The sequence below is a fragment of the Paroedura picta genome, chromosome 3, assembly GCF_049243985.1.
Source record: "Paroedura picta isolate Pp20150507F chromosome 3, Ppicta_v3.0, whole genome shotgun sequence".
In the NCBI taxonomy this organism is placed as follows: domain Eukaryota; kingdom Metazoa; phylum Chordata; class Lepidosauria; order Squamata; family Gekkonidae; genus Paroedura; species Paroedura picta.
In genome coordinates, this window is record NC_135371.1 from 16,652,094 (window position 1) to 16,674,853 (window position 22,760).

Sequence of the window (22,760 nt, forward strand, 5' to 3'; positions counted from 1 at the left end):
AGTTCCACTGAACTCAGTGGGACATTGTACTGAAGGCTGGACTTAATAAAAGAAAATTATTTCCTTTAACACAGGAAGTAAATTAGACAGGGATCCTGGGGTTCAGCCTATACAGTTTCCTAACCCTCAACTTATTCCTATATTTTATTTCCATAAAATATAGAATGACTAGTAAAAGAGCCCATTGTAACGAAAATACAATGGGCGCTAGAATGTGGGGGATAGGGAGGGACAGGGCAGCGCGAGGCAAGGAAGCTCACCTTAGAGAGGGCGGGCGGCGGCGGCGGGGCATCCTCGGCCGCTCTGCGGGCCTTTGGCGGCCATCTTTGAATCCGTCGGGGACTTCCGAAGATTTTTAAACGGGAGTCCCTGCCAGTGGCGTGCAGGGCGGCTGGCAGGGGCTCCCCACCAGCCGGCCTGCATGCCGCTGGCAGGGACTCCCTCGGGCGGCGGCTTGACAGGCAGGGCGACTTGACGGGCAGGGTGACTTGACGGGCGGCTTGACGGGCAGGGAGCCCTCGGCAGCCGCGCTCCGCGCGACTGCCAGGGGCTCCCTCGGGCGGCGGCCTGACGCGGCGAGAGGCACTTCGCTCCTCTCACTGCGTCAGGCCGGGAGCAACTGCGAGCCGCGCTGTGCGCGGCTCGCAGTTGCTGCGGCTGGGAATCAGAAGGACCAATCGGCAGGCACGAGGGATCGGTCCCTCCGATTGTCTGTCATGAGGAAGGGTCCAATCCGGACCCTTCCTCATCCCGGACACAGCCCTCCCCAGGAGGGCTTACTGTTTTATTTAGTCCGTGGTGCCCGTGGCCACGGGCGGTGTACAGATAATTTCCTGTTTTCATTCAAACAACCCCAAGTTTTAAATCATCTGAAAACTAGATAAATTACGCAAATGCATGACAATCTACACTAGTTCTATTTCCTTGGTACAGGACACATGAGATATAAAAAAGCATCACCTCAATGTAATCCCTGAAGAGGTAGCGTCTGTATTTGTCTTTCAGCTCCTCGCTGGGTAGCAGTGGAAACACAAAATCTTCTGGCGTCCGGAGCAGACAGTCCTGAGCCATGCAGGAGATGCCTGTTAAAATATGAAACCCAGAAAAGGTACTCGGTGAGAAGCCACTATCAATTGTATTGGTGCAAATAAGAAGAGTTGGTTCTTATATGCTGCTTTTCTCTACCAGGAGTCTCAAAGGGGCTTACAATCGCCTTCCTTTTCCTCTCCCCACAACAGACACCCTGTGAGGGAGGTGAGGCCCAGAGAGCCCTGATATGACTGCTCGGTCAGAGCAGCTTTATCAGTGCTGTGGCAAACTCAAGGTCACTCAGCTGGCTGCATGTGGAGGAGCAGGGAATCAAATCCAGTTCGCCAGATTAGAAGTTGGCGCTCCTAACCACTACAACAAGCTGGCTCCAAAGCAAAGGTTTATAGTAGTTCTGGAAAGAGTAGAATTCAAAACATGCTATTCAGCAGAATTCTGAGAAAGCTAGGCCTGGACTCCTATCATCAGAAGCACTCCGCCAGCAAAAAACATTAGTAGCTTTAAAGTAAAGAGAAGAGAAGTTGTGGAGAAAGTCTACCCTATGGAAGAATGGCAACAAAGAGAAAGTTAGGAGGCTACAGAGAGGGTTGCATGGGATTGGGCTCCAGTTGAACAACCCACCATAATTTCCAGAATGGCATGAAAGAAAAGAATGCAGAAAAGCTACTTTACTGTGGATTTCCCACATCCAATGAAACACATGGGACAGTGTTAAAACTTTGGGAAACAATCTTTTGCTGTACCACCCCCAAACTCATGCCTGATTCGTCAAAATACTAGCCTGTGTCAAGAAACTTTTCTTAAATGCTAGGGGTTTAAGACTAGCTAGATTTACAGTAGGTGGGAGGGAGAATCAAGAAGGGGGTCACAGTTCACCCAGAAGGCCCCAAGCCCCAAACCTTGATCCCAAACCCACCAACTCCGACTCCATCTTTGACGAGTACTGTACAGTGCTGCTCCCAACAGCTGCGGCAAAACTGATGCTGACAAGCCAGAGACAGTAAGTTCTCCTTTCGGACAAACTGCATGCATACTGCACAGTGCTGGGAGGAATGTACCATGACCTGAGATGAAAGGGGGGGGGGGGAAGAGAAATTAAAGGTTACCAGCAAGAATAAAATTAATCCCAGCAGCACTTCTAAAAGCTGTAATTATTTCGCTCAGATGGCAGTGATTCATTAGGGCAAGCTCTGGAACTATTGTAACTATTTACTTATTCCCCAATCCGAGAAATTACCACTGAATTCAAGCGTGCCAAACAGAAAGTCCACCATAGCCAGCAATCCATGGTTTGCATTTGCCCACTGGCTCAGAGAGTAAACACAAACCACAGTTTGCTTGTTCATATATATTCTGCAAAGAGATGGACAGCTTGGCTCATCCCTAATCCTGCTGTCCATGATATTAACTGCCTGAATATGTGTATTAGCTGCAATCTTTCACCAATGAGACCCATCAGGCTGTACAAGTTGCCAGCCTCACTTCATTGCATATGTAATGCCAAGGAACATCACTTTGAATTTTCTTTACTTTTTTGGTTAGTGGCAACAGGGCTTCTGCATTCAAGAGTTGCTGTCACTTTAATATATGACGAGACTGCTTCATAACATGCCCTGCAGGGTTGTATGGAACGTGCCAGCAATCAGCTATGACCCCCGTTCAGGTAAAATTTCAGCCACCGACAGATGCATAATGAGAAGCTGCTCTCATAGGTGACGAAACTTTCTTCTTCTTTTGGTTTGTGAGGTTGTCTGTGGTGATTGGATTTACACCAAACACTGCAGAACGGCAGAAAGAAACTAGACTTTTGCAACAGCTACCAAGAGGCTGCCAGTCAGCAGGGATGTGGGGAACGGATCCACATTTTAAGAAAGACTCAAAACAATGGCTGCATTCCAAAGCCACGAACAAAATTTGGTTTATTCATGATGAGAACTGGGAAGTCCAAAGAACAAAAGATCCAGAGCCACTTGACTAGATGAGACCACTGGCCCACCTGAGTTTAGCATCCTGCTTCAGAGTGAACAACCAGGTGCCCTGGGGGTGGACAAGCCAAGACCTTCCTCTATGCGAGGAGTAGTCAAACGACGGCCCTTCAGACGTCCATGGACTACAATTCCCATGAGCCCCTGCCAGCAAATGCTGGCAGGGGCTCATGGAAACTGTAGTCCATGGGCATCTGGAGGGCCGCCGTTTGACTACCCCTGCATGCTACTTCCCAGCACTTGTATTCAGAAGTCTGCTGCCTCTGTACAGAGAGGTTCCCTTTAGTCACCATGGCTAATAACCATTGGGGGATCTACCATCTATGAATTTTACCAATCTCCCCTTAAAGCTATCCATGCCCATGACCTTCACTACCTCCAATGGCAGTGACCTCCTTCAGCTCACGCATGCTCCCCTCCGCTCCTTGTGGCTGGCTGGAAAACTGAAGATTCCCTGGTTCTCTGTGCAGTCTTTGTGTGGTACCAGGATTGGGCAAAACAACACATTGTGATTTATTCTCCTGTGTGCAAATGAAGTTTTTGAAAACGGAACAAGCAGCTGTAGTGACAACCTGCGATTAGAGCCAGGAAGCCTTCGATTTTTCGGCTGCAGGCAAGGAGAGGAAGAAGAGGCAGGGAGCATGCAGGGGACTCCCTGGCAACCTCTTGTCACAAACACATTTTGGTCATGACATCCGAACGCGGTCAAATGTATTTCAGTGACTTGCTGAAAATTATGAGCAGCATTTCACGCTGGGAACTGCAGGATACAAACAGGAAGGAAGCCTCTTCAAAAACCTGAGCTGCCAGTTCTGGTTACAGAAACAGGCAATAACAGGGTGGGCTGTTTGAGACTTTGTACTGACAAGCTTGCTGCTGACAGATGGGGTAGAAGCTTTGCCACTCGGGGGGGGGGTGATGGGGAGATGGCATCTTTTCAGAGATGCCAGTTTTGTTAGGCATTCTACAATTAACTCATCGCATGGGGTGACTACGTGCTTTCAAAAACCCGTCATCATGCCGGGGATTAAAACATTAAATGTCCAACAGCAAGATCGCTTTTGAAAAGGCTAAAAACATCCAGGCTATCACACCAATAAAATTAGCTGCGGTTTCATATTTAGATTGTAGTGACAAAGCTACTCCTTTGCTCTCTTTGAAGGCTTATATTCAGTTGAAATCCCAGAGATCATGCTCTGAAGGGTCCAAACTAACATAGGAGGTCTGGCTCTTAAATTTTACTGAATCTCGGGGGGAATAAAAGGTTCCCTTGGAACACAGAAGGGGCATGGGATCAGAAATCAGCAGAAAACTACTTGCCTAGTTAAGCGAATGTACCGCAAGGGCCAGTTACTTACATGTTTCAGTGAGGCAGGCTGGACTCTTGCTTCCACTAGCAACTGAGCAGAATTGGACTTGTGCCTAAAAGCCAAAAACAAACACTAAATTCTAGGTCAAGGCAGAACCATGACTTGACACCTTATGAAATAAAAATGCAGTATTTTCATGGGAAGTATTATTCAGCTTCCTGACAACCGATTATGCCCATGATATAGGTGGAAACAGGCTGAGCAGAAGTGAACCTCAGGGGAAGGCGGTATACAAATGTAATAAAATAAGTAAATAAATAAACATTCCCTGACTGAAACCTTCCAGAAAACTTCATAATGGAGCAGAAGCTTTTATTCCAGTGTTTCAAAAACAAAAGGAGAGCTCTGCTGGTTCAGACCAGTGGTCCATCTAGTCCAGGATCCGGTAGCCAATCAGTTCCACTGAACACCCAATAACAGGACACAGTTGCCTCCTGGCTCTGGTATTCAGAGGCTAACTGCCTCTGAACATGGAAGTTCTGTTTAGATGCAGAGGCAGGGAAGAGAACCGAGTAGCATGACAGTCATATTTTAAGTACATTTTATTTGAAATTTGTCTTGCTGTTACTTCCACGCATGCCCCCTTTCCAGAAATAGAATGACCAGATTCAGATGAGCCAGCCAAGTTCAACTCTTGGGCCATACCACATTGCTGCCTTCCTCCCACTTCTTCCTAATGCCTTGGTTTGCAGCACCCCATCCCAAACAAATCAGGAAAACCACACCTGGCAAAAAATTTGGAGTTGGTTTAGACATAACAATGGCATGAGGTTACATGAACAAACTGGGGGGAGGATTCCTTAGGGGGGGTTCCCCTCCTCATCCCTTTGCATGTGGTTACAAACTACTAATATGAAAAGCCATAATTTGCCGATTTAAATGAAATGACAAACTATGTTCTCTCACAGACCAGAAATAGCTAATTAATTCACTACATGCATAGGACGAACGGAGTGACCGATCCGGAATATCTTCTCCCATCTGACCAATTGTTCATGCATCAGCAAACCACAGGTCACAAAATGCATCTGAACCAAGCCTCTAAAACAGAATGTTTTGTTACCCACAAAAGTGGTTTGAACTCTTTTTCCAATTCTGGTTTGCCACATTTGAATGGCACAATGAACTGCAGTTTGTCACAACCCAGCAATTCAGGGAGACAAATGGAATGCACAAAGAGAAGGGACAGATGAGAAGAAGAGAATGGATGAGCCTGAGAAGCAATTTAGCCAATGCATCAGAACTGGGCCAACCTCTAAAGCAGGGGTAGTCAACCTGTGGTCCTCCAGATGTTCATGGACTACAATTCCCATGAGCTCCTGCCAGCGTTTGCTGGCAGGAGCTCATGGGAATTATAGTCCATGAACATCTGGAGGACCACAGGTTGATTACCCCTGCTCTAAAGAACAGTGTGCAGTATTGTCAATCACTGACGGAGGGCCATGGTTAACTGCAACTACACCATACATTTTGGTCCTTATTGAATTAATACAACGTTCACTACAGTTACGAGTCTGAAAAGCTTTTGCTTGTTTCCCTGTCCACACATGCCTATTGAAATCATTTGCAGTTCTAAAATAGATTCCGTGTTTTGATATGCCACCAAGAGGGTAAGGTGTTGCTTGGCTATTTACAACTCATCCCTTAGTCAGGGTCCAGCAAAGGGATGTACTTTTCCCACACTTCCAAGAATGAAACATGGAATGGGGTACAGGTGCCTCTGTGAGAGTCATGCTTGCATATATCGATTCATATCCAGGACATCGAGACAGCTATCAGATTAAAAACATACATGATAAAACCATATCTTGAAAATGATTTTTTAAAAACCTAAATAAATACATATTGTTAAAACAGTACAAAGCTAAAATGCATACACACAAATCATAAAAACTACTATTAAAAAGGAAGGAGGGACCACTAAACAAAAGGTACCCCTCCACCCCCCCCCAAAAAAAAAAAGTGTTCAACAATTTGGCAAATTATGGCACCAGAACAGAACAGACAGGCCTCACTTTGGTGAGAGTTCTAGATTTTGGGTGCCATGATCAAGAAGGCCCATGATCAAGAAGGGGAGGCCCTGTGTTGCCACCAATTTAATCCCTGTAAGAAGGGGCATCTGAATGTGCCTGGAAACCAACAGAAAGCCCATGTAGATGGAGTGATATGGTCCCTACAACACAGTCCAGTCGACATCCTGGTGGCAGACTTCAAAGGCAGCTCCACATGGTTCACATTGCAGTGATCTAATCACAATGTAACTATGGAATGGACCACTGTGACCAGATCTTTTCTGGCCAGGAAAGGCTACAGCTGATACTCTGTCTGATGGTATCAAAGGCTGCTGAAGAGGTCCAAGAGAATCAACAGTGTCACACTTCCTCTGCCCAAATGCCAGCACAGGTCATACATTTGGACAAAATGAAAAGAAAAAATGGTGCAAAAAGAAAAGAATCCTTAATGATTGAATAACCCTTATGCGTACCATGTTCAGCTTTGTCAGGGGGAGTTCACTGGAATAATAATATAGAACATAAAATATATTAAATGCATCATATTTTAAAAATTGATAAATATAGGAACATTTCACAGAACATGTGCATTCCCCCCTGACAAAGCTGAAGGCAAAACACATAGGTATTATTTAATCACTAAGGATTCTTTTCCTTTTGTTTCACTCTGTTTTGCCTTGGTGCAGCCCCTGTTTCTTTTCATACACCAGGACAACCATAACCAAGCCTAAAACAGCATTGGAAAGGATACAAACATACGCTTACCTTTCCAAAATTTCTGAGATTTGCCAGTGGAAGCTAACTAATACAAGCTTAGCAACTGCATGAGATACCTAGAGAAGGGGGGAAAAACAGAACAATAAGCAGAACATTTCTACAAAACATCCAAGAGAGGTAGCTACATATTACCCTCCCCACTTAAGCTAATTTGTACTTTCACAGCAGCAAAATAAATCTTATACTTATTCCCTCATTAGCCAATCACACTACATTTCTGAGTGTAGAGATCTAAATATGACAATAAAACATTTCTAGTACCCAGAGTGTTGTGTTCTTCACTTCAGCCTCCTAAATCCAGCTCAACAAAGAAATCCAAGGCTGACATATAGTGCAACCAATCAAAAGAGGCATTGACTATGCCTTAAACCAGGGGTAGTCAAACTGCGGCCCTCCAGATGTCCGTGGACTACAATTCCCAGGAGCCCCTGCCAGCATTTGCTGGCAGGGGCTCCTGGGAATTGTAGTCCAAGGACATCTGGAGGGCCGCAGTTTGACTACCCCAGCCTTAAACAAAGCACTGAGGGATAGGGAGAGCAGAGAAGCAAAGTAGTTCCAAAGTTAGCCAAGATACAAGATAGCCTAATTATCCAATTTCACCATACTGTCCAGGCAATCCCTAAAACAGGAATGCACACACACACATGCACAAATAGAGAAAGGCACAGGATGCAACCGTAAACACGAATAAGAAGCTCCTTTTTATAGTTCCAACTGAAACTTTAAAGAGAGTCCCTTCAAACAAACTTCCTCAATCCATGCCCAAATCCACTGCAGATGAATGTATTTGGTATAACGATCCAAGGTTAACATACGATTCTCTTCCTTGTATTATTAACATCTATATTCCTCTTAAACTCCTAAGAGGATAGTGAACTTCTGGGACTTTTGTCTGGCACCCTTGAAACTTTAGTCCAGGGGTAGTCAAACTGCGGCCCTCCAGATGTCCATGGACTACAATTCCCAGGAGCCCCTGCCAGCAAATGCTGGCAGGGGCTCCTGGGAATTGTAGTCCATGGACATCTGGAGGGCCGCAGTTTGACTACCCCTGCTTTAGTCCTTCAATTTCTTGACTCACACCTTGCCCTGGGTGGAGACTTTAAGGCTAGAATAGCCCCAGCTTCTCCTGGCTTCTCAGCCAATGTTAATAGTTCGGTTGTTGAGCAAGCCTGTCTTTTGGAGTGTTCATCACAGGACTCGATCATGAACAAGTCAGGTTTAAGAGTACTAGAACTGCTCTCTCTCCATCTGCTGTACATTCTTCATGGCACCAGGTTTGATATCTCCGGTGGTATATTTACATACAGCAATTTTATGCCATACCCTGTGTTGGGAGGTTGGTAATAAAACTGAGGGTGACCACTGACCCCTAGGGGTTTTGCTCGGCTTCAGGGATAACATCTTTTGCAACCCTGCCCCTGGTCTTCTAGAAGGGCATCAGCCTGGCACAAGGAGTGGTTGATGAAGCTTCATGCCATTGTAGCACAATTGTTGGTGCAGGATGATCCGTGGTCTCAGTGCCAAGAGGTAAAGCAGGATAGCTTTGATGCTATTAAACGTTCTGAAGGCATAGTACCTCTGCTCTTCCTTTAAAACTACAACTCATTCTAGTGGTGGGTGGTTCCATCAAGACTGCCAGGAAAGAGTTAGACCATTAAACCTGAAAGATCCACCATTGTAAGAAAGGAACATCTATATCTTCTTATCACATTAGGAATTTACTTAAGACAAAATAAGTTTGCCAATGCTCAATTGACTCAATCAATTTTATTGCTCATAGCCTTAGGCCATTGCAAAATGCTCAATTAGGAATTAGGATTGGCAATCCAAGAGAAGAGGGAGGCATGCTTTTGAGAACTTGTTTATTTTGGGTTAGGCAGACCTCCTTTGTTGGAAGTCCACATTTCAGCAAAAGACTGGCATGTCCATTTTAGTCAAGTAATCAGGGCTTCTCCTTTGGACAATGAGATATTGAGGTAGGCATGTTTCCATGCTTTATCCACTCTGCCATAATGGCCTCCTGTCACCAAGCCTGACATCAGAGGTCTCATTTAAACACTTGCTTCTGGTAAACCCCCTGGTGAGGATTTGATTCCCACAGAGCTATTCAAGCTCTTTCCTGATTGGTGGGCACCCATTTTAGCTGTTATTCACCCAGGTAAATCGAAACAAACATTTTCTCCTCAGGGTGGAAACTGAGTATTGTAGTTCCTGTGTTTAAAAGGGGGAGTAAAGCGAGCCTTGGCACTATAATCCAATAAATTTGCTGGACGGAGCTGCTGAATTATATAGCAAATACCTTTTACATAAGTTGGAGGATTGGGAGGTTTCCAACCATGTTATCCGCCCTGAACAAGCAGGCTTTAGAAAAGGGCAATGTACCATTGATCACTGTCAAACTCTTTACCAACTAGCTCTTCAAAGTAAATCTCGGTATGCGGCCTTTGTAGATTTGACAGCTGCCTTTGACTGAGTTGATAGAGAACACCTTTGGATGAAGTTGGCTGGCATAAACACAGATAAATGCCTATTGTTTTTTCTACAGGAAATATCAACCTTATATGCCAATTATATGATTCTGGCCTCCCTTACATGCATATAGGCCTTAGACAGTGGTTCTCAACCTTGGGGTCGCTTGGCCCCTTCACGAGTGTTTAGGTTGCCCGCTGCCGCTGCAGTGGTGGCGGCGGGTGGCAGTGGTGGGCGGAGCCAGTGCAGCTATGGCGATGGCCACTTCCACGCTGCCTCAATTGTTGTGTGCACGTGCACGCCACCCACACATTGCCACCGCAGCCACACCAGCCACCGCTGAGTTGGGGTCACTGAGCAGGTAAGGTTGAGAACCGCTGCCTTAGAAGGTTGCTACACAAATTAAATGATTTCTGGAAAGATACAATAAACATCAATTATGTCAAGACCAAAGTGATGATCTTCAGGAAAAGGCCTCGTAAGTTTAAGTGGACCATAGCCAGAATCCCTGTAGATCAATGCAGCATCTTCAAATATCTAGGGGTAACCTTCAACAAAACTCTACCTTGGAGGGATCACTTGGCAACCATCAGATCTACAGTTTCTTTATTTTAAATATATATACACTTTTATTATGCATTAACAAAATCAGACCTACAGTTTTAAGATCAACAGATGCTATTCTGAAATTTTATGTTTTATAATAGAACCAGCTTTAAAACTATATCAAAGCAAGGCCGTTCTTCAACTCCTATATGGTAGATGGTAGATGTGTGGGGTTGAAAAGAGTGCCTGATCTCAAAACTGGAATCGATCCCCCCCGCACCAAATTTTTAAAAGGGGAATATTAACTCTACCTAGAGGTTCCCCTGCAGCTTTGAGGTGAGCAAAACTTGAACTGTCCTCAATTAGGACCCATGTACATGTAGCCTTCAAGACGCTTTGGAGAAAGCAAAGCACGGACACCACCAACGTACTTTGCAAGCAATGTTGTGACATGATGTTGCAAACTAATGCTGTCCAGATAGCCTACTACAGTGGCCTCCAACCTTTTTAAGGCTGGGGACCGCTAGCAGGGGTGGAGGGGAGAGGGCGGCCCAGCGGTGCTGCGCATGCACAGAGCTTTTGTGCATGCATGTTTGCGCCTGCTGGTGTGCTGGCGGCCGCGCCTGCTTCCAAGCAGTGTGGCGCTCGCCAGGATGCTTTTTTGTGCCTGACTTTTTACTATATGAAGGAGTTGCAAAGTAGCTTATCATCACCTTCCCTTCCTCTCCCTAAAACAGACATCCTACGAGGTAGGTGGGGCTGAGAGAACTCTTGAGAGAACTGTGACTGGCCCAAGGTCACCCAGCAGGCTGCATGTGGAGGAAGAGTGGGAATCAAACCCATTTCTCCAAATTAACCGCTGCTCTTAAACACTACCCCAATTGCACCATCTCAACCAATTCGGCAATCAGAACATTCTTTCATTGGTTCCAGCTGCAAAATTAAGGAACATCTATTTGCAGAAGTAGAAATTTTAAAGAGCTAACATGGTGAAATGTGGCAAAACTTGTAGGGCATTAGAACATAATTGCAAGCAGGGGTCCTAAAAAAAAAACCCTCAAGGAAGGACAACACTACACACAGGGGGAAAAACTGGCTCCCTTTCTGAAGCAAGTCATTTATATGCTTAAAGGTCACGGGTAACCAGTTCCCTTACCGCAATATTTGTTGCATTTCGGACCATGCCATTCTGCCATAACCTTTAAGCTGACAACATACCCTGTAACAGCTGCAAGCGATAGAAGTAACCCTCCAGAAACTAAAGTGCCAAGCATGGCCAGTAAAATCCAAACATCTCTGAACTCTGTTTCTCCTTTCCCAAGGAACTCATTGCGCTCCCCCCACCCCCACCCCAGCCATCAGGTCTTCCAGCCAGACACTTTCTGCCGTCACTTGCGAACTAAACATATCAGCATTCACTGAATAAGAACTGCACTGACAGGCTGCTGCTGGTGGAACGCACTGTCCAATCTCATCCCAATGATGGCAGCATAAGAATATAAGGGAAGCCATGTTGGATCAGGCCAATGGCCCATCTAGTCCAATGCTCAGTGTCACACAGTGGCCAAGACCCAAGGGCCATCACGAACTGGAACTCCAGAAGCCCTCCTGCTGTTGTTCCCCAAGCACTAATATTACAGAGTATCACTGGCCCAGAGAGAGTGATCCATCTATGTCGTGACTAATAACCAGTTTGGTGCAGCGGTTAGGAGTGCGGACTTCTAATCTGGCATGCTGGGTTCGATTCTCTGCTCCCCCGCATGCAGCCACCTGGGTGACCTTGGGCTCGCCAGGGCACTGATAAAACTGTTCTGACTGAGCAGTGATATCAGGACTCTCTCAGCCTCACCCATCTCACAGGGTGTCTGTTGTGGGGAGAGGAAAGGGAAGGCGACTGTAAGCTGCTTTGAGACTTCTTCGGGTAGAGAAAAGCGGCATATAAGAACCAACTCTTCTTCTTCTATTAGTAAGGTAATTTGGGAAGGTTTTTTGTGGAGAGACTTCTCCATTTCTTGAGCTTTGAGACCCCTTCGGGTAGAGAAAAGTGGCATATAAGAACCAAGTCTTCTTCTACTACTAATAATAGCCACCAATAGACTCCAGATCTTTACCTAGTCCCCTCTTGAAGATGTCTATGCTTGTTGTTGCCACCACTTCCTGTGGCAGTGAAATTTCACATGTTAATTACTCTTGGGGTGAAGAAGTCTTCCCTTTTATTTCTTCTAAGCTTATTGCTCATTCATTTCATTGAATGCCCATGAATACTTGGATTGTGAGAAGGGGAGAAAAGTTCTTCTCTCTTTTATCCTATGCATAATCTTGCAAACCTCTATCTTGTCACCCTTCAATTGTTGCTTCGCCACGCTGAACAGCCCTAACCTCTTTAACTTCCCTTTGTAGGGAAGGTGTTTCATCCCCTTAATCATTCTAGTTGGGCCTTTTCCAGGTTCGGTGACCAGAACTGTATACAATATTTGACATAAGGCCGCACCGCAGGCTTATACAGAGGCCTTATGATATTGGTCAGTTTGTTTTCAACCGCTTTGCTAATAATCCCCAGCATAGCCTTTGCCTTTTTCCTACTGTTGCACACAGAGCTGACATTTTCAGTGAATTATCTACCATGACTCCCAGATCTCGCTCCTGTTCAGTTACCACATAAAAGTAAAGGTATCCCTTGTGTAAGCACTGGGTCATGTCTGACCCTTGGGGTGACGCCCTCTAGCGTTTTCATGACAGACTCAATACGGGGTGGTTTGCCAGTGCCTTCCCCAGTCATTACCGTTTACCCCCCAGCAAGCTGGGTACTCATTTTACCGACCTCGGAAGGATGGAAGGCTGAGTCAACCTTGAGCCGGCTGCTGGGGTTGAACTCCCAGCCTCATGGTCAGAGCTTCAGACTGCATGTCTGCTGCCTTACCACTCTGCGCCACAAGAGGCTCTTCAGACCACATAGGGCTTCCCGAACAAAAGCCCTCAGAGGTGGTTTGCTGTTGCCTGCCACAATCTAGTGACCCAGGGCTTCAATCACGAGCCATTGCTGACCCTGCTTAGTTTTTGAGAACAGGCTAAGTTACCTGGGAATTACGTACAAAATAGTACAGAACCCAGGAAAGCGGACAAAGCTGATGCAGTAGGCTCCTCACCCCAATTCTCCTGTCAAATGTGCCCTGGGAAGTAGGTTGTGCCAGGCTAACATAACCCCAACCCTTTTTTGTGGCATGCCCCACCCACACCACTCTAAGCCATGCGGTGGTATTCGGCACCAGAAGAGGGTAGGATTACATGAGAAAAGACATCTACGGGCATAATAAATTGCCTTGAGCTCTACGAGGGGAAAAGTTAGGTAATAAATATTTTAAATGAATAAAATCATTCTGCATTCAAGCCGACCCATTTCCCAGGGACAGGAGCTGTTCTTACTTCTGAGAAATGACTGCTCCTCTTGCCATTTTTAAGGAAGTTTAAGGAATACTTCCAATGTGAGCATAAATGTCCTTAAATCTTAAGGAAACTGTTACAACCAGTTCATTACTACACTTTGATCAATAGAGGTGGTGTTCATGTATACTGAGTCAAAGTACCACCATCAATAGTGTAACAGAGGAGAGCAGCCTTTCTCAACTTTTCTTTTTGAACATTGAGAAACCCCTGAAACATTCTTCAGGCTTCAAGAAACCCCAGAAGTCACACAATCATGCAGGATATGGTTGAGAAGCACAGCTGGGGCCTCCCCATTACCCACCCCCTCCAGGCCCATTTGCCATTTTGGGAGGGGGGAGACAGGTTGACATGACCATATATGGCCCTATCACCTAATAAATTTTAAATACTTAAAAAAAATATGAACATTAATTAATTCCCACCCATTCAGGAAACCCTTTCAGGGCCATCAGGAAACCTCTGGAGTAGAGAGTGCGGATTCTCAGGCACTAAGGATTGGTACTACAATGCAGATGGCTGTAAGTGTTTAAGAATCTCTGGGCTTTCATCTGGGATATGTCACAGTACATGTAATAAACCAGCAGCTTCCCATCCACGGTGGGTTGAAACCCTGACATGAACTGTGGAGCCCTACTTCCTGGGTCACAAACTGCTAGAGAGCCCTCAGTATTTTGGAAGCCCTGCTGCTAAGGAGTGTGTGCAGAGAACAAGAATATCACTTCCTCTACTTCTCTTTGCACACATGCCAAGACAATAAGGCAAGGTCTCTCATTGGTGGAAAGGACTCCTTTGATATGTAGGGTGGTTCAGAAAGACTTGTTCCTCCTCTTCCTGGAAGCTTAGTGGGTCCCTGCTGCTGCCTCAGGATTAAAGGTGGGACCAAAAAGGTTGAAAACCACTGCATTAAACCACCTGGATTTATTCTCACAGTTGGAATATCATACACATCGTGAACTGGCCTAAGAGATCTTACTTAAAAAAAAAATTCTTCCCCTCTAAATTTTTTCTTCCCTAAATTCAGTACCAATCATCTTTGGATATAAGCAGGCAGAAGTCTAACTGAACAGTTTCTGTATCACTTTGTCTGCCAATGCAGGCAGCATACACACCTGGTTGCTTTTAAGCAGGGGGAGTCAAACTGCAGCCCTCCAGATGTCCATGGACAACATTTGCTGGCAGGGGTTCATGGGAATTGTAGTCCATGGACATCTGGATGGCCACAGTTTGACTACCCCCTGCTTTTAAGGATATGAACAGAGCCATGTTCTCCTGCAGCTACAGCTTACTTGGGCTCTTAGAGAGAGCACAGTCCCAGGTGTGAGCCAGTCTTCTGAAAGAGCCAAATCACTTGCCAGGTCCAAGCGCTTGCCGACGCCCAGGCAGGTGTCTGATGAACCTGAAGCCTGGGAGCCTCAAAGTGTGCAGATGGTCGCCATCTGAGATAACTCACAAAGAAAAAGAAAGTGCATTTCAGGACTGAGAAGCACCACAAGCCCTAGGAAGCAGATGTCAGGCGCTTTATTCGTGGCGTGCTAAATTAGACTGGGGGCTGAAAGAGGATCTCTGGTTAAACCTTAGAACAACTTGCTCCTCGTATTTAATCTGCACACACTGGCTTTAGACCCAAGTGTTCCCCCCCACACAGCTGAAATCTCTGCGACAAAGGAGACCAGCAGGGCTCAAAAAACGGGGAGTGTAGCATACTTTTTTCCTTGCAAAAACCTAGGTATTACATGTCCCATATGCAGACCTCAAAAGCACTTTTGGAAATTACTAATAAGCATTCAATGGGGTATATGTTAAGCATTTTAAACAAGCCGTCCAACAACCTTGTGAGGTAGGCCAGTATCACTATCAGAAATGTATGCAAGAAGCAAGCCCAAACTGATATCCTCAACATACTGTGAGTGAAAGTGAGCTGAGAGCTTACCTCCTCAGGACTAAATCACAGAATTAAGCACTCCAGGGAGCTGTATCTATGAGTGAATTCAGGGATGAGGCATGAAGCAGAAAGGGACTGATTGGTTCATAGTTCACAGAATCACAGAAAAATAGAGTTGGAAGGGGCCATACAGGCCATCTAGTCCAACCCCCTGCTCAAAGCAGGATCAGCCCTAAGCATCCTAAAGCATCCAAGAAAAGTGTGTATCCAACCTTTGCTTGAAGACTGTCAGTGAGGGGGAGTTCACCACCTCCTTAGGCAGCCTATTCCATTGCTGAACTAAACCAGGGTTAGTCAAACTGCAGCCCTCCAGATGTCCATGGACTACAATTCCCATGAGCCCCTTCCAGCAAATGCTGGCAGGGGCTCATGGGAATTGTAGTCCATGGACATCTGGAGGGCCACAGTTTAAACTCTTAACTACTACACTTCCATTTTAAAAAATTACCATTCAAGGTCATAGAAGCAATCTTCAAAGTGAGTGCAGTAAATACCATGTGCTCAAAAAGAAGATGCACAGAAAGCAGCTGGCATTCCTCCCCACCTCTTGCTTTTATGTTGTCCACGTTCATTCCTAATAGATGAAGAGTTATCATGTTTCCCTCTTCTTTTTCTCACACATTCATGCTTGTCACAGAAATCTCTCAGACTAACATTGCCATGTTAAAAGAAAAACTGCCTTCAGACAGCAAAAATGTCAGTTTGAACTTCATAATGTACAGAACGGCTTTTCCTGTTTTACCTTTGAATAAGAGTTGTTTAGTCTAGCGTCGTGATCAAATAACTTCCAAAATAAGACAGAAGAATGAAAACTTTGGGGATTTCCCTGATCATAATGAATAGCTCCCCTCTTGAAAGCCTTTAAATATTTGTTTGGCAGTATAAGAACAAAACAGCTGCAAACACTCCAAGGAGAACATCGGAAAATTAAGACTATAATTTTGCCAGCTTGAGTCTTCATACTTATTTTTCTGCCTCCTTCAATGCGAAGAGAGCAAAATTGACTTTAGAAGAAGAAGAGTTGGTTCTTATACACCGCTTTTCTCTACCCGAAGGAGGCTCAATGCAGCTTACAGTCGCCTTCCCTTTCCTCTCCCCACAACAGACACCCTGTGAGGGAGGTGAGGCTGAGAGAGCCCTGATATCACTGCTCAGTCAGAAGAGTTTTATCAGTGTTGTGGCGAGCCCAAGGTCACCCAGCTGGCTGCATGTGGGGGGAGTGCAGAATCGAACCTGGCACGTCAGATTAGAAGTCCGCACTCCTAACTACTACACCAAACTGGCTCTGGCTCTCAGGGAACATACTGGAAAATTGGGGGAGGGACTACAACACTACACTACACATTAAGACTGGGAAATAAGTGGAGCACAGAATTGTATATTGACCCCTTCCCCTTGGACCATTTTGCCCCTCTGTCTGGGTAATTATCAGATTGCTGCATTAAAATGCTGTGTGGGTTGTAACTATTTCACAGCCTCTTTACTCACTTTCTAGGTCAGCTGCAGAATTGCTACCATAAACTCCCAGATATGTTGACTAATTGTTTTGACAATTTGGTGTTGCTCTTCCACCCCCACCACATATACCCTGCAAAAAGCAGCTGCAGCAAGAGATTTTTAGCTTCCTGCAAATCCATAAAAAGTAGCAACTCTTTAGGCAATGGATAAAACCAGAAAGGAATTTTTTTTAAATATCTTCTGGATAATTTCCCCCGTCAAATGAGTGGCAGCAAATAAAATCAAAATCACTTTTCTCCAGACAGCCACACGTGATTGCAGAATGCACAGAATTCCTCGTGAGGAGGCTTAAGTCTTCCTAGCAACAACACTTTCAGGCTTCCCAAACCGGACAGAAGACATGCTAATTCTTCACCACGTGAGACACTTAATTTTGCATTTACGTAAGCTGATGCAGCAAGCCAGATATCAAGTCTTGAGACTTCTTTTAAACAGGACAGATCCTTTTCAAATCTCAGTGGAACAACTCTTTAGGTCAGGGCTCAGCAAATCCCAGGTGGCAGGTCACCGCAGGGCCTAGAAATTTCACTGGGGTACCAAATCTTTTCAGCAAGGATTTCATGATGACAGCCCAGGTAACCCCCATATTTACCGGCGTATAAGACGACTGGGCGTATAAGGCGACCCCCCCAACATTTCCACTCAAAATATAGAGTTTGTTACATTATATTACAGTACTATGGGCCGCTATGGGCAGCTATGTCTAGCCCGACTGAAGGGCACCCAGCGTATAGGACGACCCCCCCCCCACTTGGAGGCATGTTATTCAGGGGGGGAAAGTAGTCTTATACACCAGCAAATACTGTATTTATATCAGGCTTTCTCAACTAGAGTTTCATGAAACCCTGCAGTTTCTTGCCAGCTCTGGGTAGGTTTCCTGAATGGTAGTTATTTGTCAGGTAATATGACCATATATGGTCATGGTGACCCCCTCCCCCCAATGGCCAATGATGGGTCTGGAGAAGGTGGGAGGGGGAGGCACATACACAGCTCTGCTTCCCAACCATATTCTGCACAATTGCACCATTTTTTTGGGTTTCTTGAAGCCTGCAGAATGTTTCAGGGGTTTCTCAACGGCCAAAAAGTTGAGAAAGGCTGTTTTATATACTACAACAATTTTGTTATATGGAAGCCTAAATAAAATGTACAAGAAACCGTGAGGTGCTTAGTGCTACTTTTTGTGGTAGTAATAATGAGGAAATATTGTCCTTAAAATACAAAATTCTGAATACTGGGGTGGATGGAGAGAGTCTGGTACCTAACCTTTAGGACCAAAAAAGATCCCAAAGAAAATTTGCCAAGGCCTGGTCTATATTCAAGACAGTCAAGGGAGTCTGGTTCCTGGGGGAACTATAGTTAGCCAACAGTTTTTTTTAATCAAGTGCTATTTTTTTAACTCATTGTTTTCCTGATAAATGAAATCCATGAAAATGTATGTTTCATAAACGTGACAGTGCACATTTTCTAAAAAGCAAATCCCACTGCCAATCTATTTCTCAATGAGATCTTCCAAGAAGCATCTATGGTCTGCCTTTTTCACTGGGGCTCAAGGCAGATTTTTATATGCTGCCACATCAGATATCTGTACATTTCTTTGCCTGCTCCCATACATACTTGAAGACAGCAATTTTATTATAGAATAATAGAGTTGGAAGGGACCTCCTGGGTCTTCTAGTCCAACCCCCTGCACTCACAAACCCACGGTAACCTGCCACCCCTTGAGCCCTCACAGAATCAGCCTCTCCATCAGATGGCTACCCAGCCTCTGCTTGAAAATTTCCAAAGATGGAGAACCGACCACTTCCCGAGGAAGCCTGTTCCACTGAGAAACTGCTCTGTCAGGAACTTCTTCCTGATGCTTAGACGGAATTTCTTTTGAATTAATTTCATCCCATTGGTTCTGGTCCGTCCCTCCAGGGCAAGAGAGAACAATTCTGCTCCATCCTCAATATGGCAGCCTTTTAAATACTTGAAGATGGTTATCAGATCCCAGAGGTTGATGATAATTATTAAAAGGATCAAGTTTTCTCTTAAGCCAAAACTGGCACCAAGGAGATAGAGCAGCCCCTGGTTCTTTAAATTATAGCACTTTTCGATAGAGTCCCATCAAAATGTGATGCCTTGTAATCATGAACTCAGTATTTTTCTCAAAGCCAGTGAAAGACAAAGTGGAGTGACCTTTAGAATATCACACTAGTACTGGAGAGACCACCGTTTCAGCCCTCCGTGAAACTCCCTGCGTTCCTCTGGTCCAACAGCCTCCCACTCACAGGGTTGCTCTGAGGGTAAAATGGGGAGAGATTATATGTGCTGCCTTAAGCTCCTTGGGGGAAGGGTAGGATAAAAATCAAATAGGTTTACCAGGCTTAGCACCTTACATAATTAAACAGCCAGCTGCTCCACAAGAAACATTCAAAAGAATTCCTCCTAATGCCAAAGTGAAATTACACATATCTGTGTGCTTTGTGAACATGTCCGCATATTTATTATGCTTTCATCAATGTCAAATCCGATAGGAGGAATCCTAAGGTTTCCGTAGGACTCCATGGGAAACAGAATTATTCAAGAGGGTTTTTTTTTTTGGTACAGGTTAGCAGAAATATTGCTAATTGCCGCTGTGGAATGGTAGGTGAACTTCCTCCAGGTCAGGCTGGATTCTGGAGATTTTTGGTGGAGGGATCACTTGGGCATGAAATAGAGGTCACTGTGGGTGGGCAGGTGGCTGTGAGTCCCTGCATTGTGCAGGGGGTTGGACTAGATGACCCTGTCCATTCCAACTCTGATTCTATGATTCTTTGATTAGTACCTCTGTAAGTATTCTTTAGACCAGATAGTTTTCCCACCCCACTTAACATATCCTGTTTAAAAGCTCATGCTTGGTTTCAGCTCTGTTTGAGACATTTGTTTTGTTTTCTGTAGTCCAAACTCTACTGGATTGTTCATTTGAAGTCCTACCCTGTTAACTATACTTTATTTGTGCGCTGTAACCCATTTTCAGTCCTGGTGAGCAAGATGGACTATAAATAATCTAATAATAATGACAATAATGTTAATAATGGTAATAATAACTGGACCTTTGAAGCAGGAGTGGCCATATTTAGGTTTGTGGGATTTGTTTTCCAGAACTCCAGGGTGCAAAATGGCCAGGTGTAAAATGGCCATCCCAAAGGGTGGAGTTGCTCATTGAAACTAGGCTCACTGTTACCTGCCACTCCACTCGAGGTATGCACTGTGGTATCTCCCTATACCAATACAGATCACAACTTTCAACATCAAACCTTAAAAATGTCATGCAAAGAACTGGTCCATTTTAAAAGCGAGGAAGCAGAGGTAATTCTTATTTAGAACCTGCAGAGAGGGGTGTAGCTGGAATGCAGACAACCAGACTGGTTGTCCTAGCCATGGAGTCATGTTACGGGAAATGGCATAGGGAGGAAACTAGGTTTGTTTTGAGAGTTACATTTAAGCCAAGTAGTGCTGGATTCCCTACAAGTCCTGAGCTGGGAGCTTCAGGAGATTTAGATTGACCTTCTTTACTCTGCTCTGGTTCAGCCTCACTTGGAGTTCAGTGTTCAGTTTTGGTCACCCCAATTGAAGAGGGATGTTGACAAACTAGAACATGTCCAGAGGAGGGCAACAAAGATGGTGAGGGGTTTGGAGACCAAGATGTATGAAGAAAGGTTGGGGGAGCTTGGTCTGTTTAGTCTAGAGAGGAGACAACTGAGAGGGGATCTGATAACCATCTTCAAGTATTTTAAAGGGTGCCATATCAAGGATAGAGCAGAATTGTTCCTTCTTGCCCCAAAGGGACAGACCAGAATGAACGGGGTAAAATTAATTCAAAAGAAATTCCATCTAAACATCCAGAAGAAGTTCCTGACAGAGCCGTTTCTCAGTGGAACAGGCTTCCTCGGGAGGTGGTGGGTTCTCCATCTTTGGAAATTTTTAAACAGAGGCTAGATAGCCATCTGACAGAGAGGCTGATTCTGTGAAGGCAAACAGGTGGCAGGTTACAGTGGATGAGCGATTGGCATGTGAGTGTCCTGCATGGTGCTGGTGGTTGGACTAGATGACTCATGAGGTCCCTTACAACTCTATTATTCTACAAGTCTATGATAAATGGTTTCTTGCACCATTTTAAAGCAAAGCGGAGGGAAAGCATCAGAAATAATACAAACAGATCAGAAGCTGCAACAAAGAACTTTGGGACTATCTATCAAAGGAATCAAGCCACAATCTCTAATAGCACCCCCCCCCCCATCCTTACTGTGCTGCTTCAGGCCAATTCACAAAAGTACTAATGCTTTTGAAATATTCTGAGCTCCTCACTATATGTTTTTGGAATGACCAATGACCCAGAAATGTAACACTACTCAGATACACTACATAATAAACATTTTATATTAACCTACTTGCTTGGTGCACTCCCGCCACTCCCGCAGAGCGCGGCTGCCGGGGGCTCCCTGCCCGGCGGCCTGACGCGGTGAGAAGTGCTAAGCGCCTCTCGCCGCATCAGGCTGCCGGGGGCTCCCTCGGGTAGCCGGCTGACTCTCACCGCATCGGGCCGCATGTCGCCGCGTCAGCCCGCTGGAAAAGACCCCGGCAGTCTTGCGGAGCGCGGCTGCCGGCCCCTCCCTGCCTCCCCCGCCGCTGCTAACAACACGGAGCCTGACCGTCCGCCGCCACCCGCCGCCACACACGCCCTTCCAAAGCTGCTTGCCTTCCTCTCCGCCGCTTTCGCCGCTGCCGCCGAGCTCCTGAGGTCGCTTTCCAGCTTCGCCCCCTCTCCAGGGCCTCCGCCCACCAATAGAACGCCGCTGGACCGCCTCGCTCACAAAGCGCCAAATGGCCGCCAGCAGCGACTGCGCGCCAGCAAGCCGCTCCAGGCCCCAACATGGCGCCCAACGACTACTCCCTGACGCCGGCCCTCTCCGCGGACACCCTGACGCTTCGCCGCCTGAGATCCTCTTCTCGCTGCCACCCCAAGCCGCCGTAAGTTGCCGCCAAGCTGAGCCACCGACCGGTAGCCGACAGCCGCCCCAGCGAGCCATGCGTGACCATCCGCCCGCAGCCTCCGTCTCCCCGTGCTCCCGCCCCCTCTCTCCCCTCCATCCAAGACCCCAGGGAAGCCTTCCTCCTCTCAGGCCTTCCTTCTAATGTCATTCCTAGCGCCCATTTTATTAAAAAATAAAATGGGCTTTATTCCTAGTTTGCAATAAAACCAAACCTATCAAGGCAGCCAAAATATTGCACTGGCCATAAGAACACCCATATTACTTGGCTGTTGCAAGAGTCCTTTTCAAAAAGCCATTGAAACTTTTCCCAGAACACCCGTGGGCAAGAAAATAATAGCAGGGGGGAGATGGAAATGCTTTGATCACAGTCCTGTTATGACACCCACACAGTCAAGTATGAGAAGAATGGCAATGACACAAAGGACTGCAGAGGCAAGAGAAAAGGCTTGGGCAATCTCCACTTCCCAAACTCGACAAAAAAGTCAAGAGTTTGTAGCATCTTTGTTTTTCTAATAGACACATTCACACAATTTCCATGGCTTTTGGTAATTCTGCATCCCTGATGGAGCATCTGAAAATTTCACAGGACACCTAGCTGTATCTCACCATTATTCCAAAATGACATTTCCTACATG

At 45.7% G+C, this 22,760-nt stretch overlaps 1 protein-coding gene across 6 annotated transcripts in view; it reads right to left on the reverse strand.

Annotated features, from left to right (window-relative positions):
* Positions 1-22,760, reverse strand: part of ARIH2 (ariadne RBR E3 ubiquitin protein ligase 2) — a 52,032-nt gene that overhangs the window by 13,903 nt on the left and 15,369 nt on the right. For all 6 annotated transcript variants that reach the window (XM_077324940.1, XM_077324938.1, XM_077324943.1 and 3 more), the window contains 4 exons: positions 7,180-7,247; positions 4,391-4,454; positions 1,964-2,111; positions 961-1,082 (listed from right to left, as the gene is read on the reverse strand). In XM_077324940.1, coding sequence (XP_077181055.1) covers positions 961-1,082; positions 1,964-2,111; positions 4,391-4,454; positions 7,180-7,247 — 402 coding nt within the window. The remainder of the gene's footprint in view (positions 1-960; positions 1,083-1,963; positions 2,112-4,390; positions 4,455-7,179; positions 7,248-22,760) is intronic.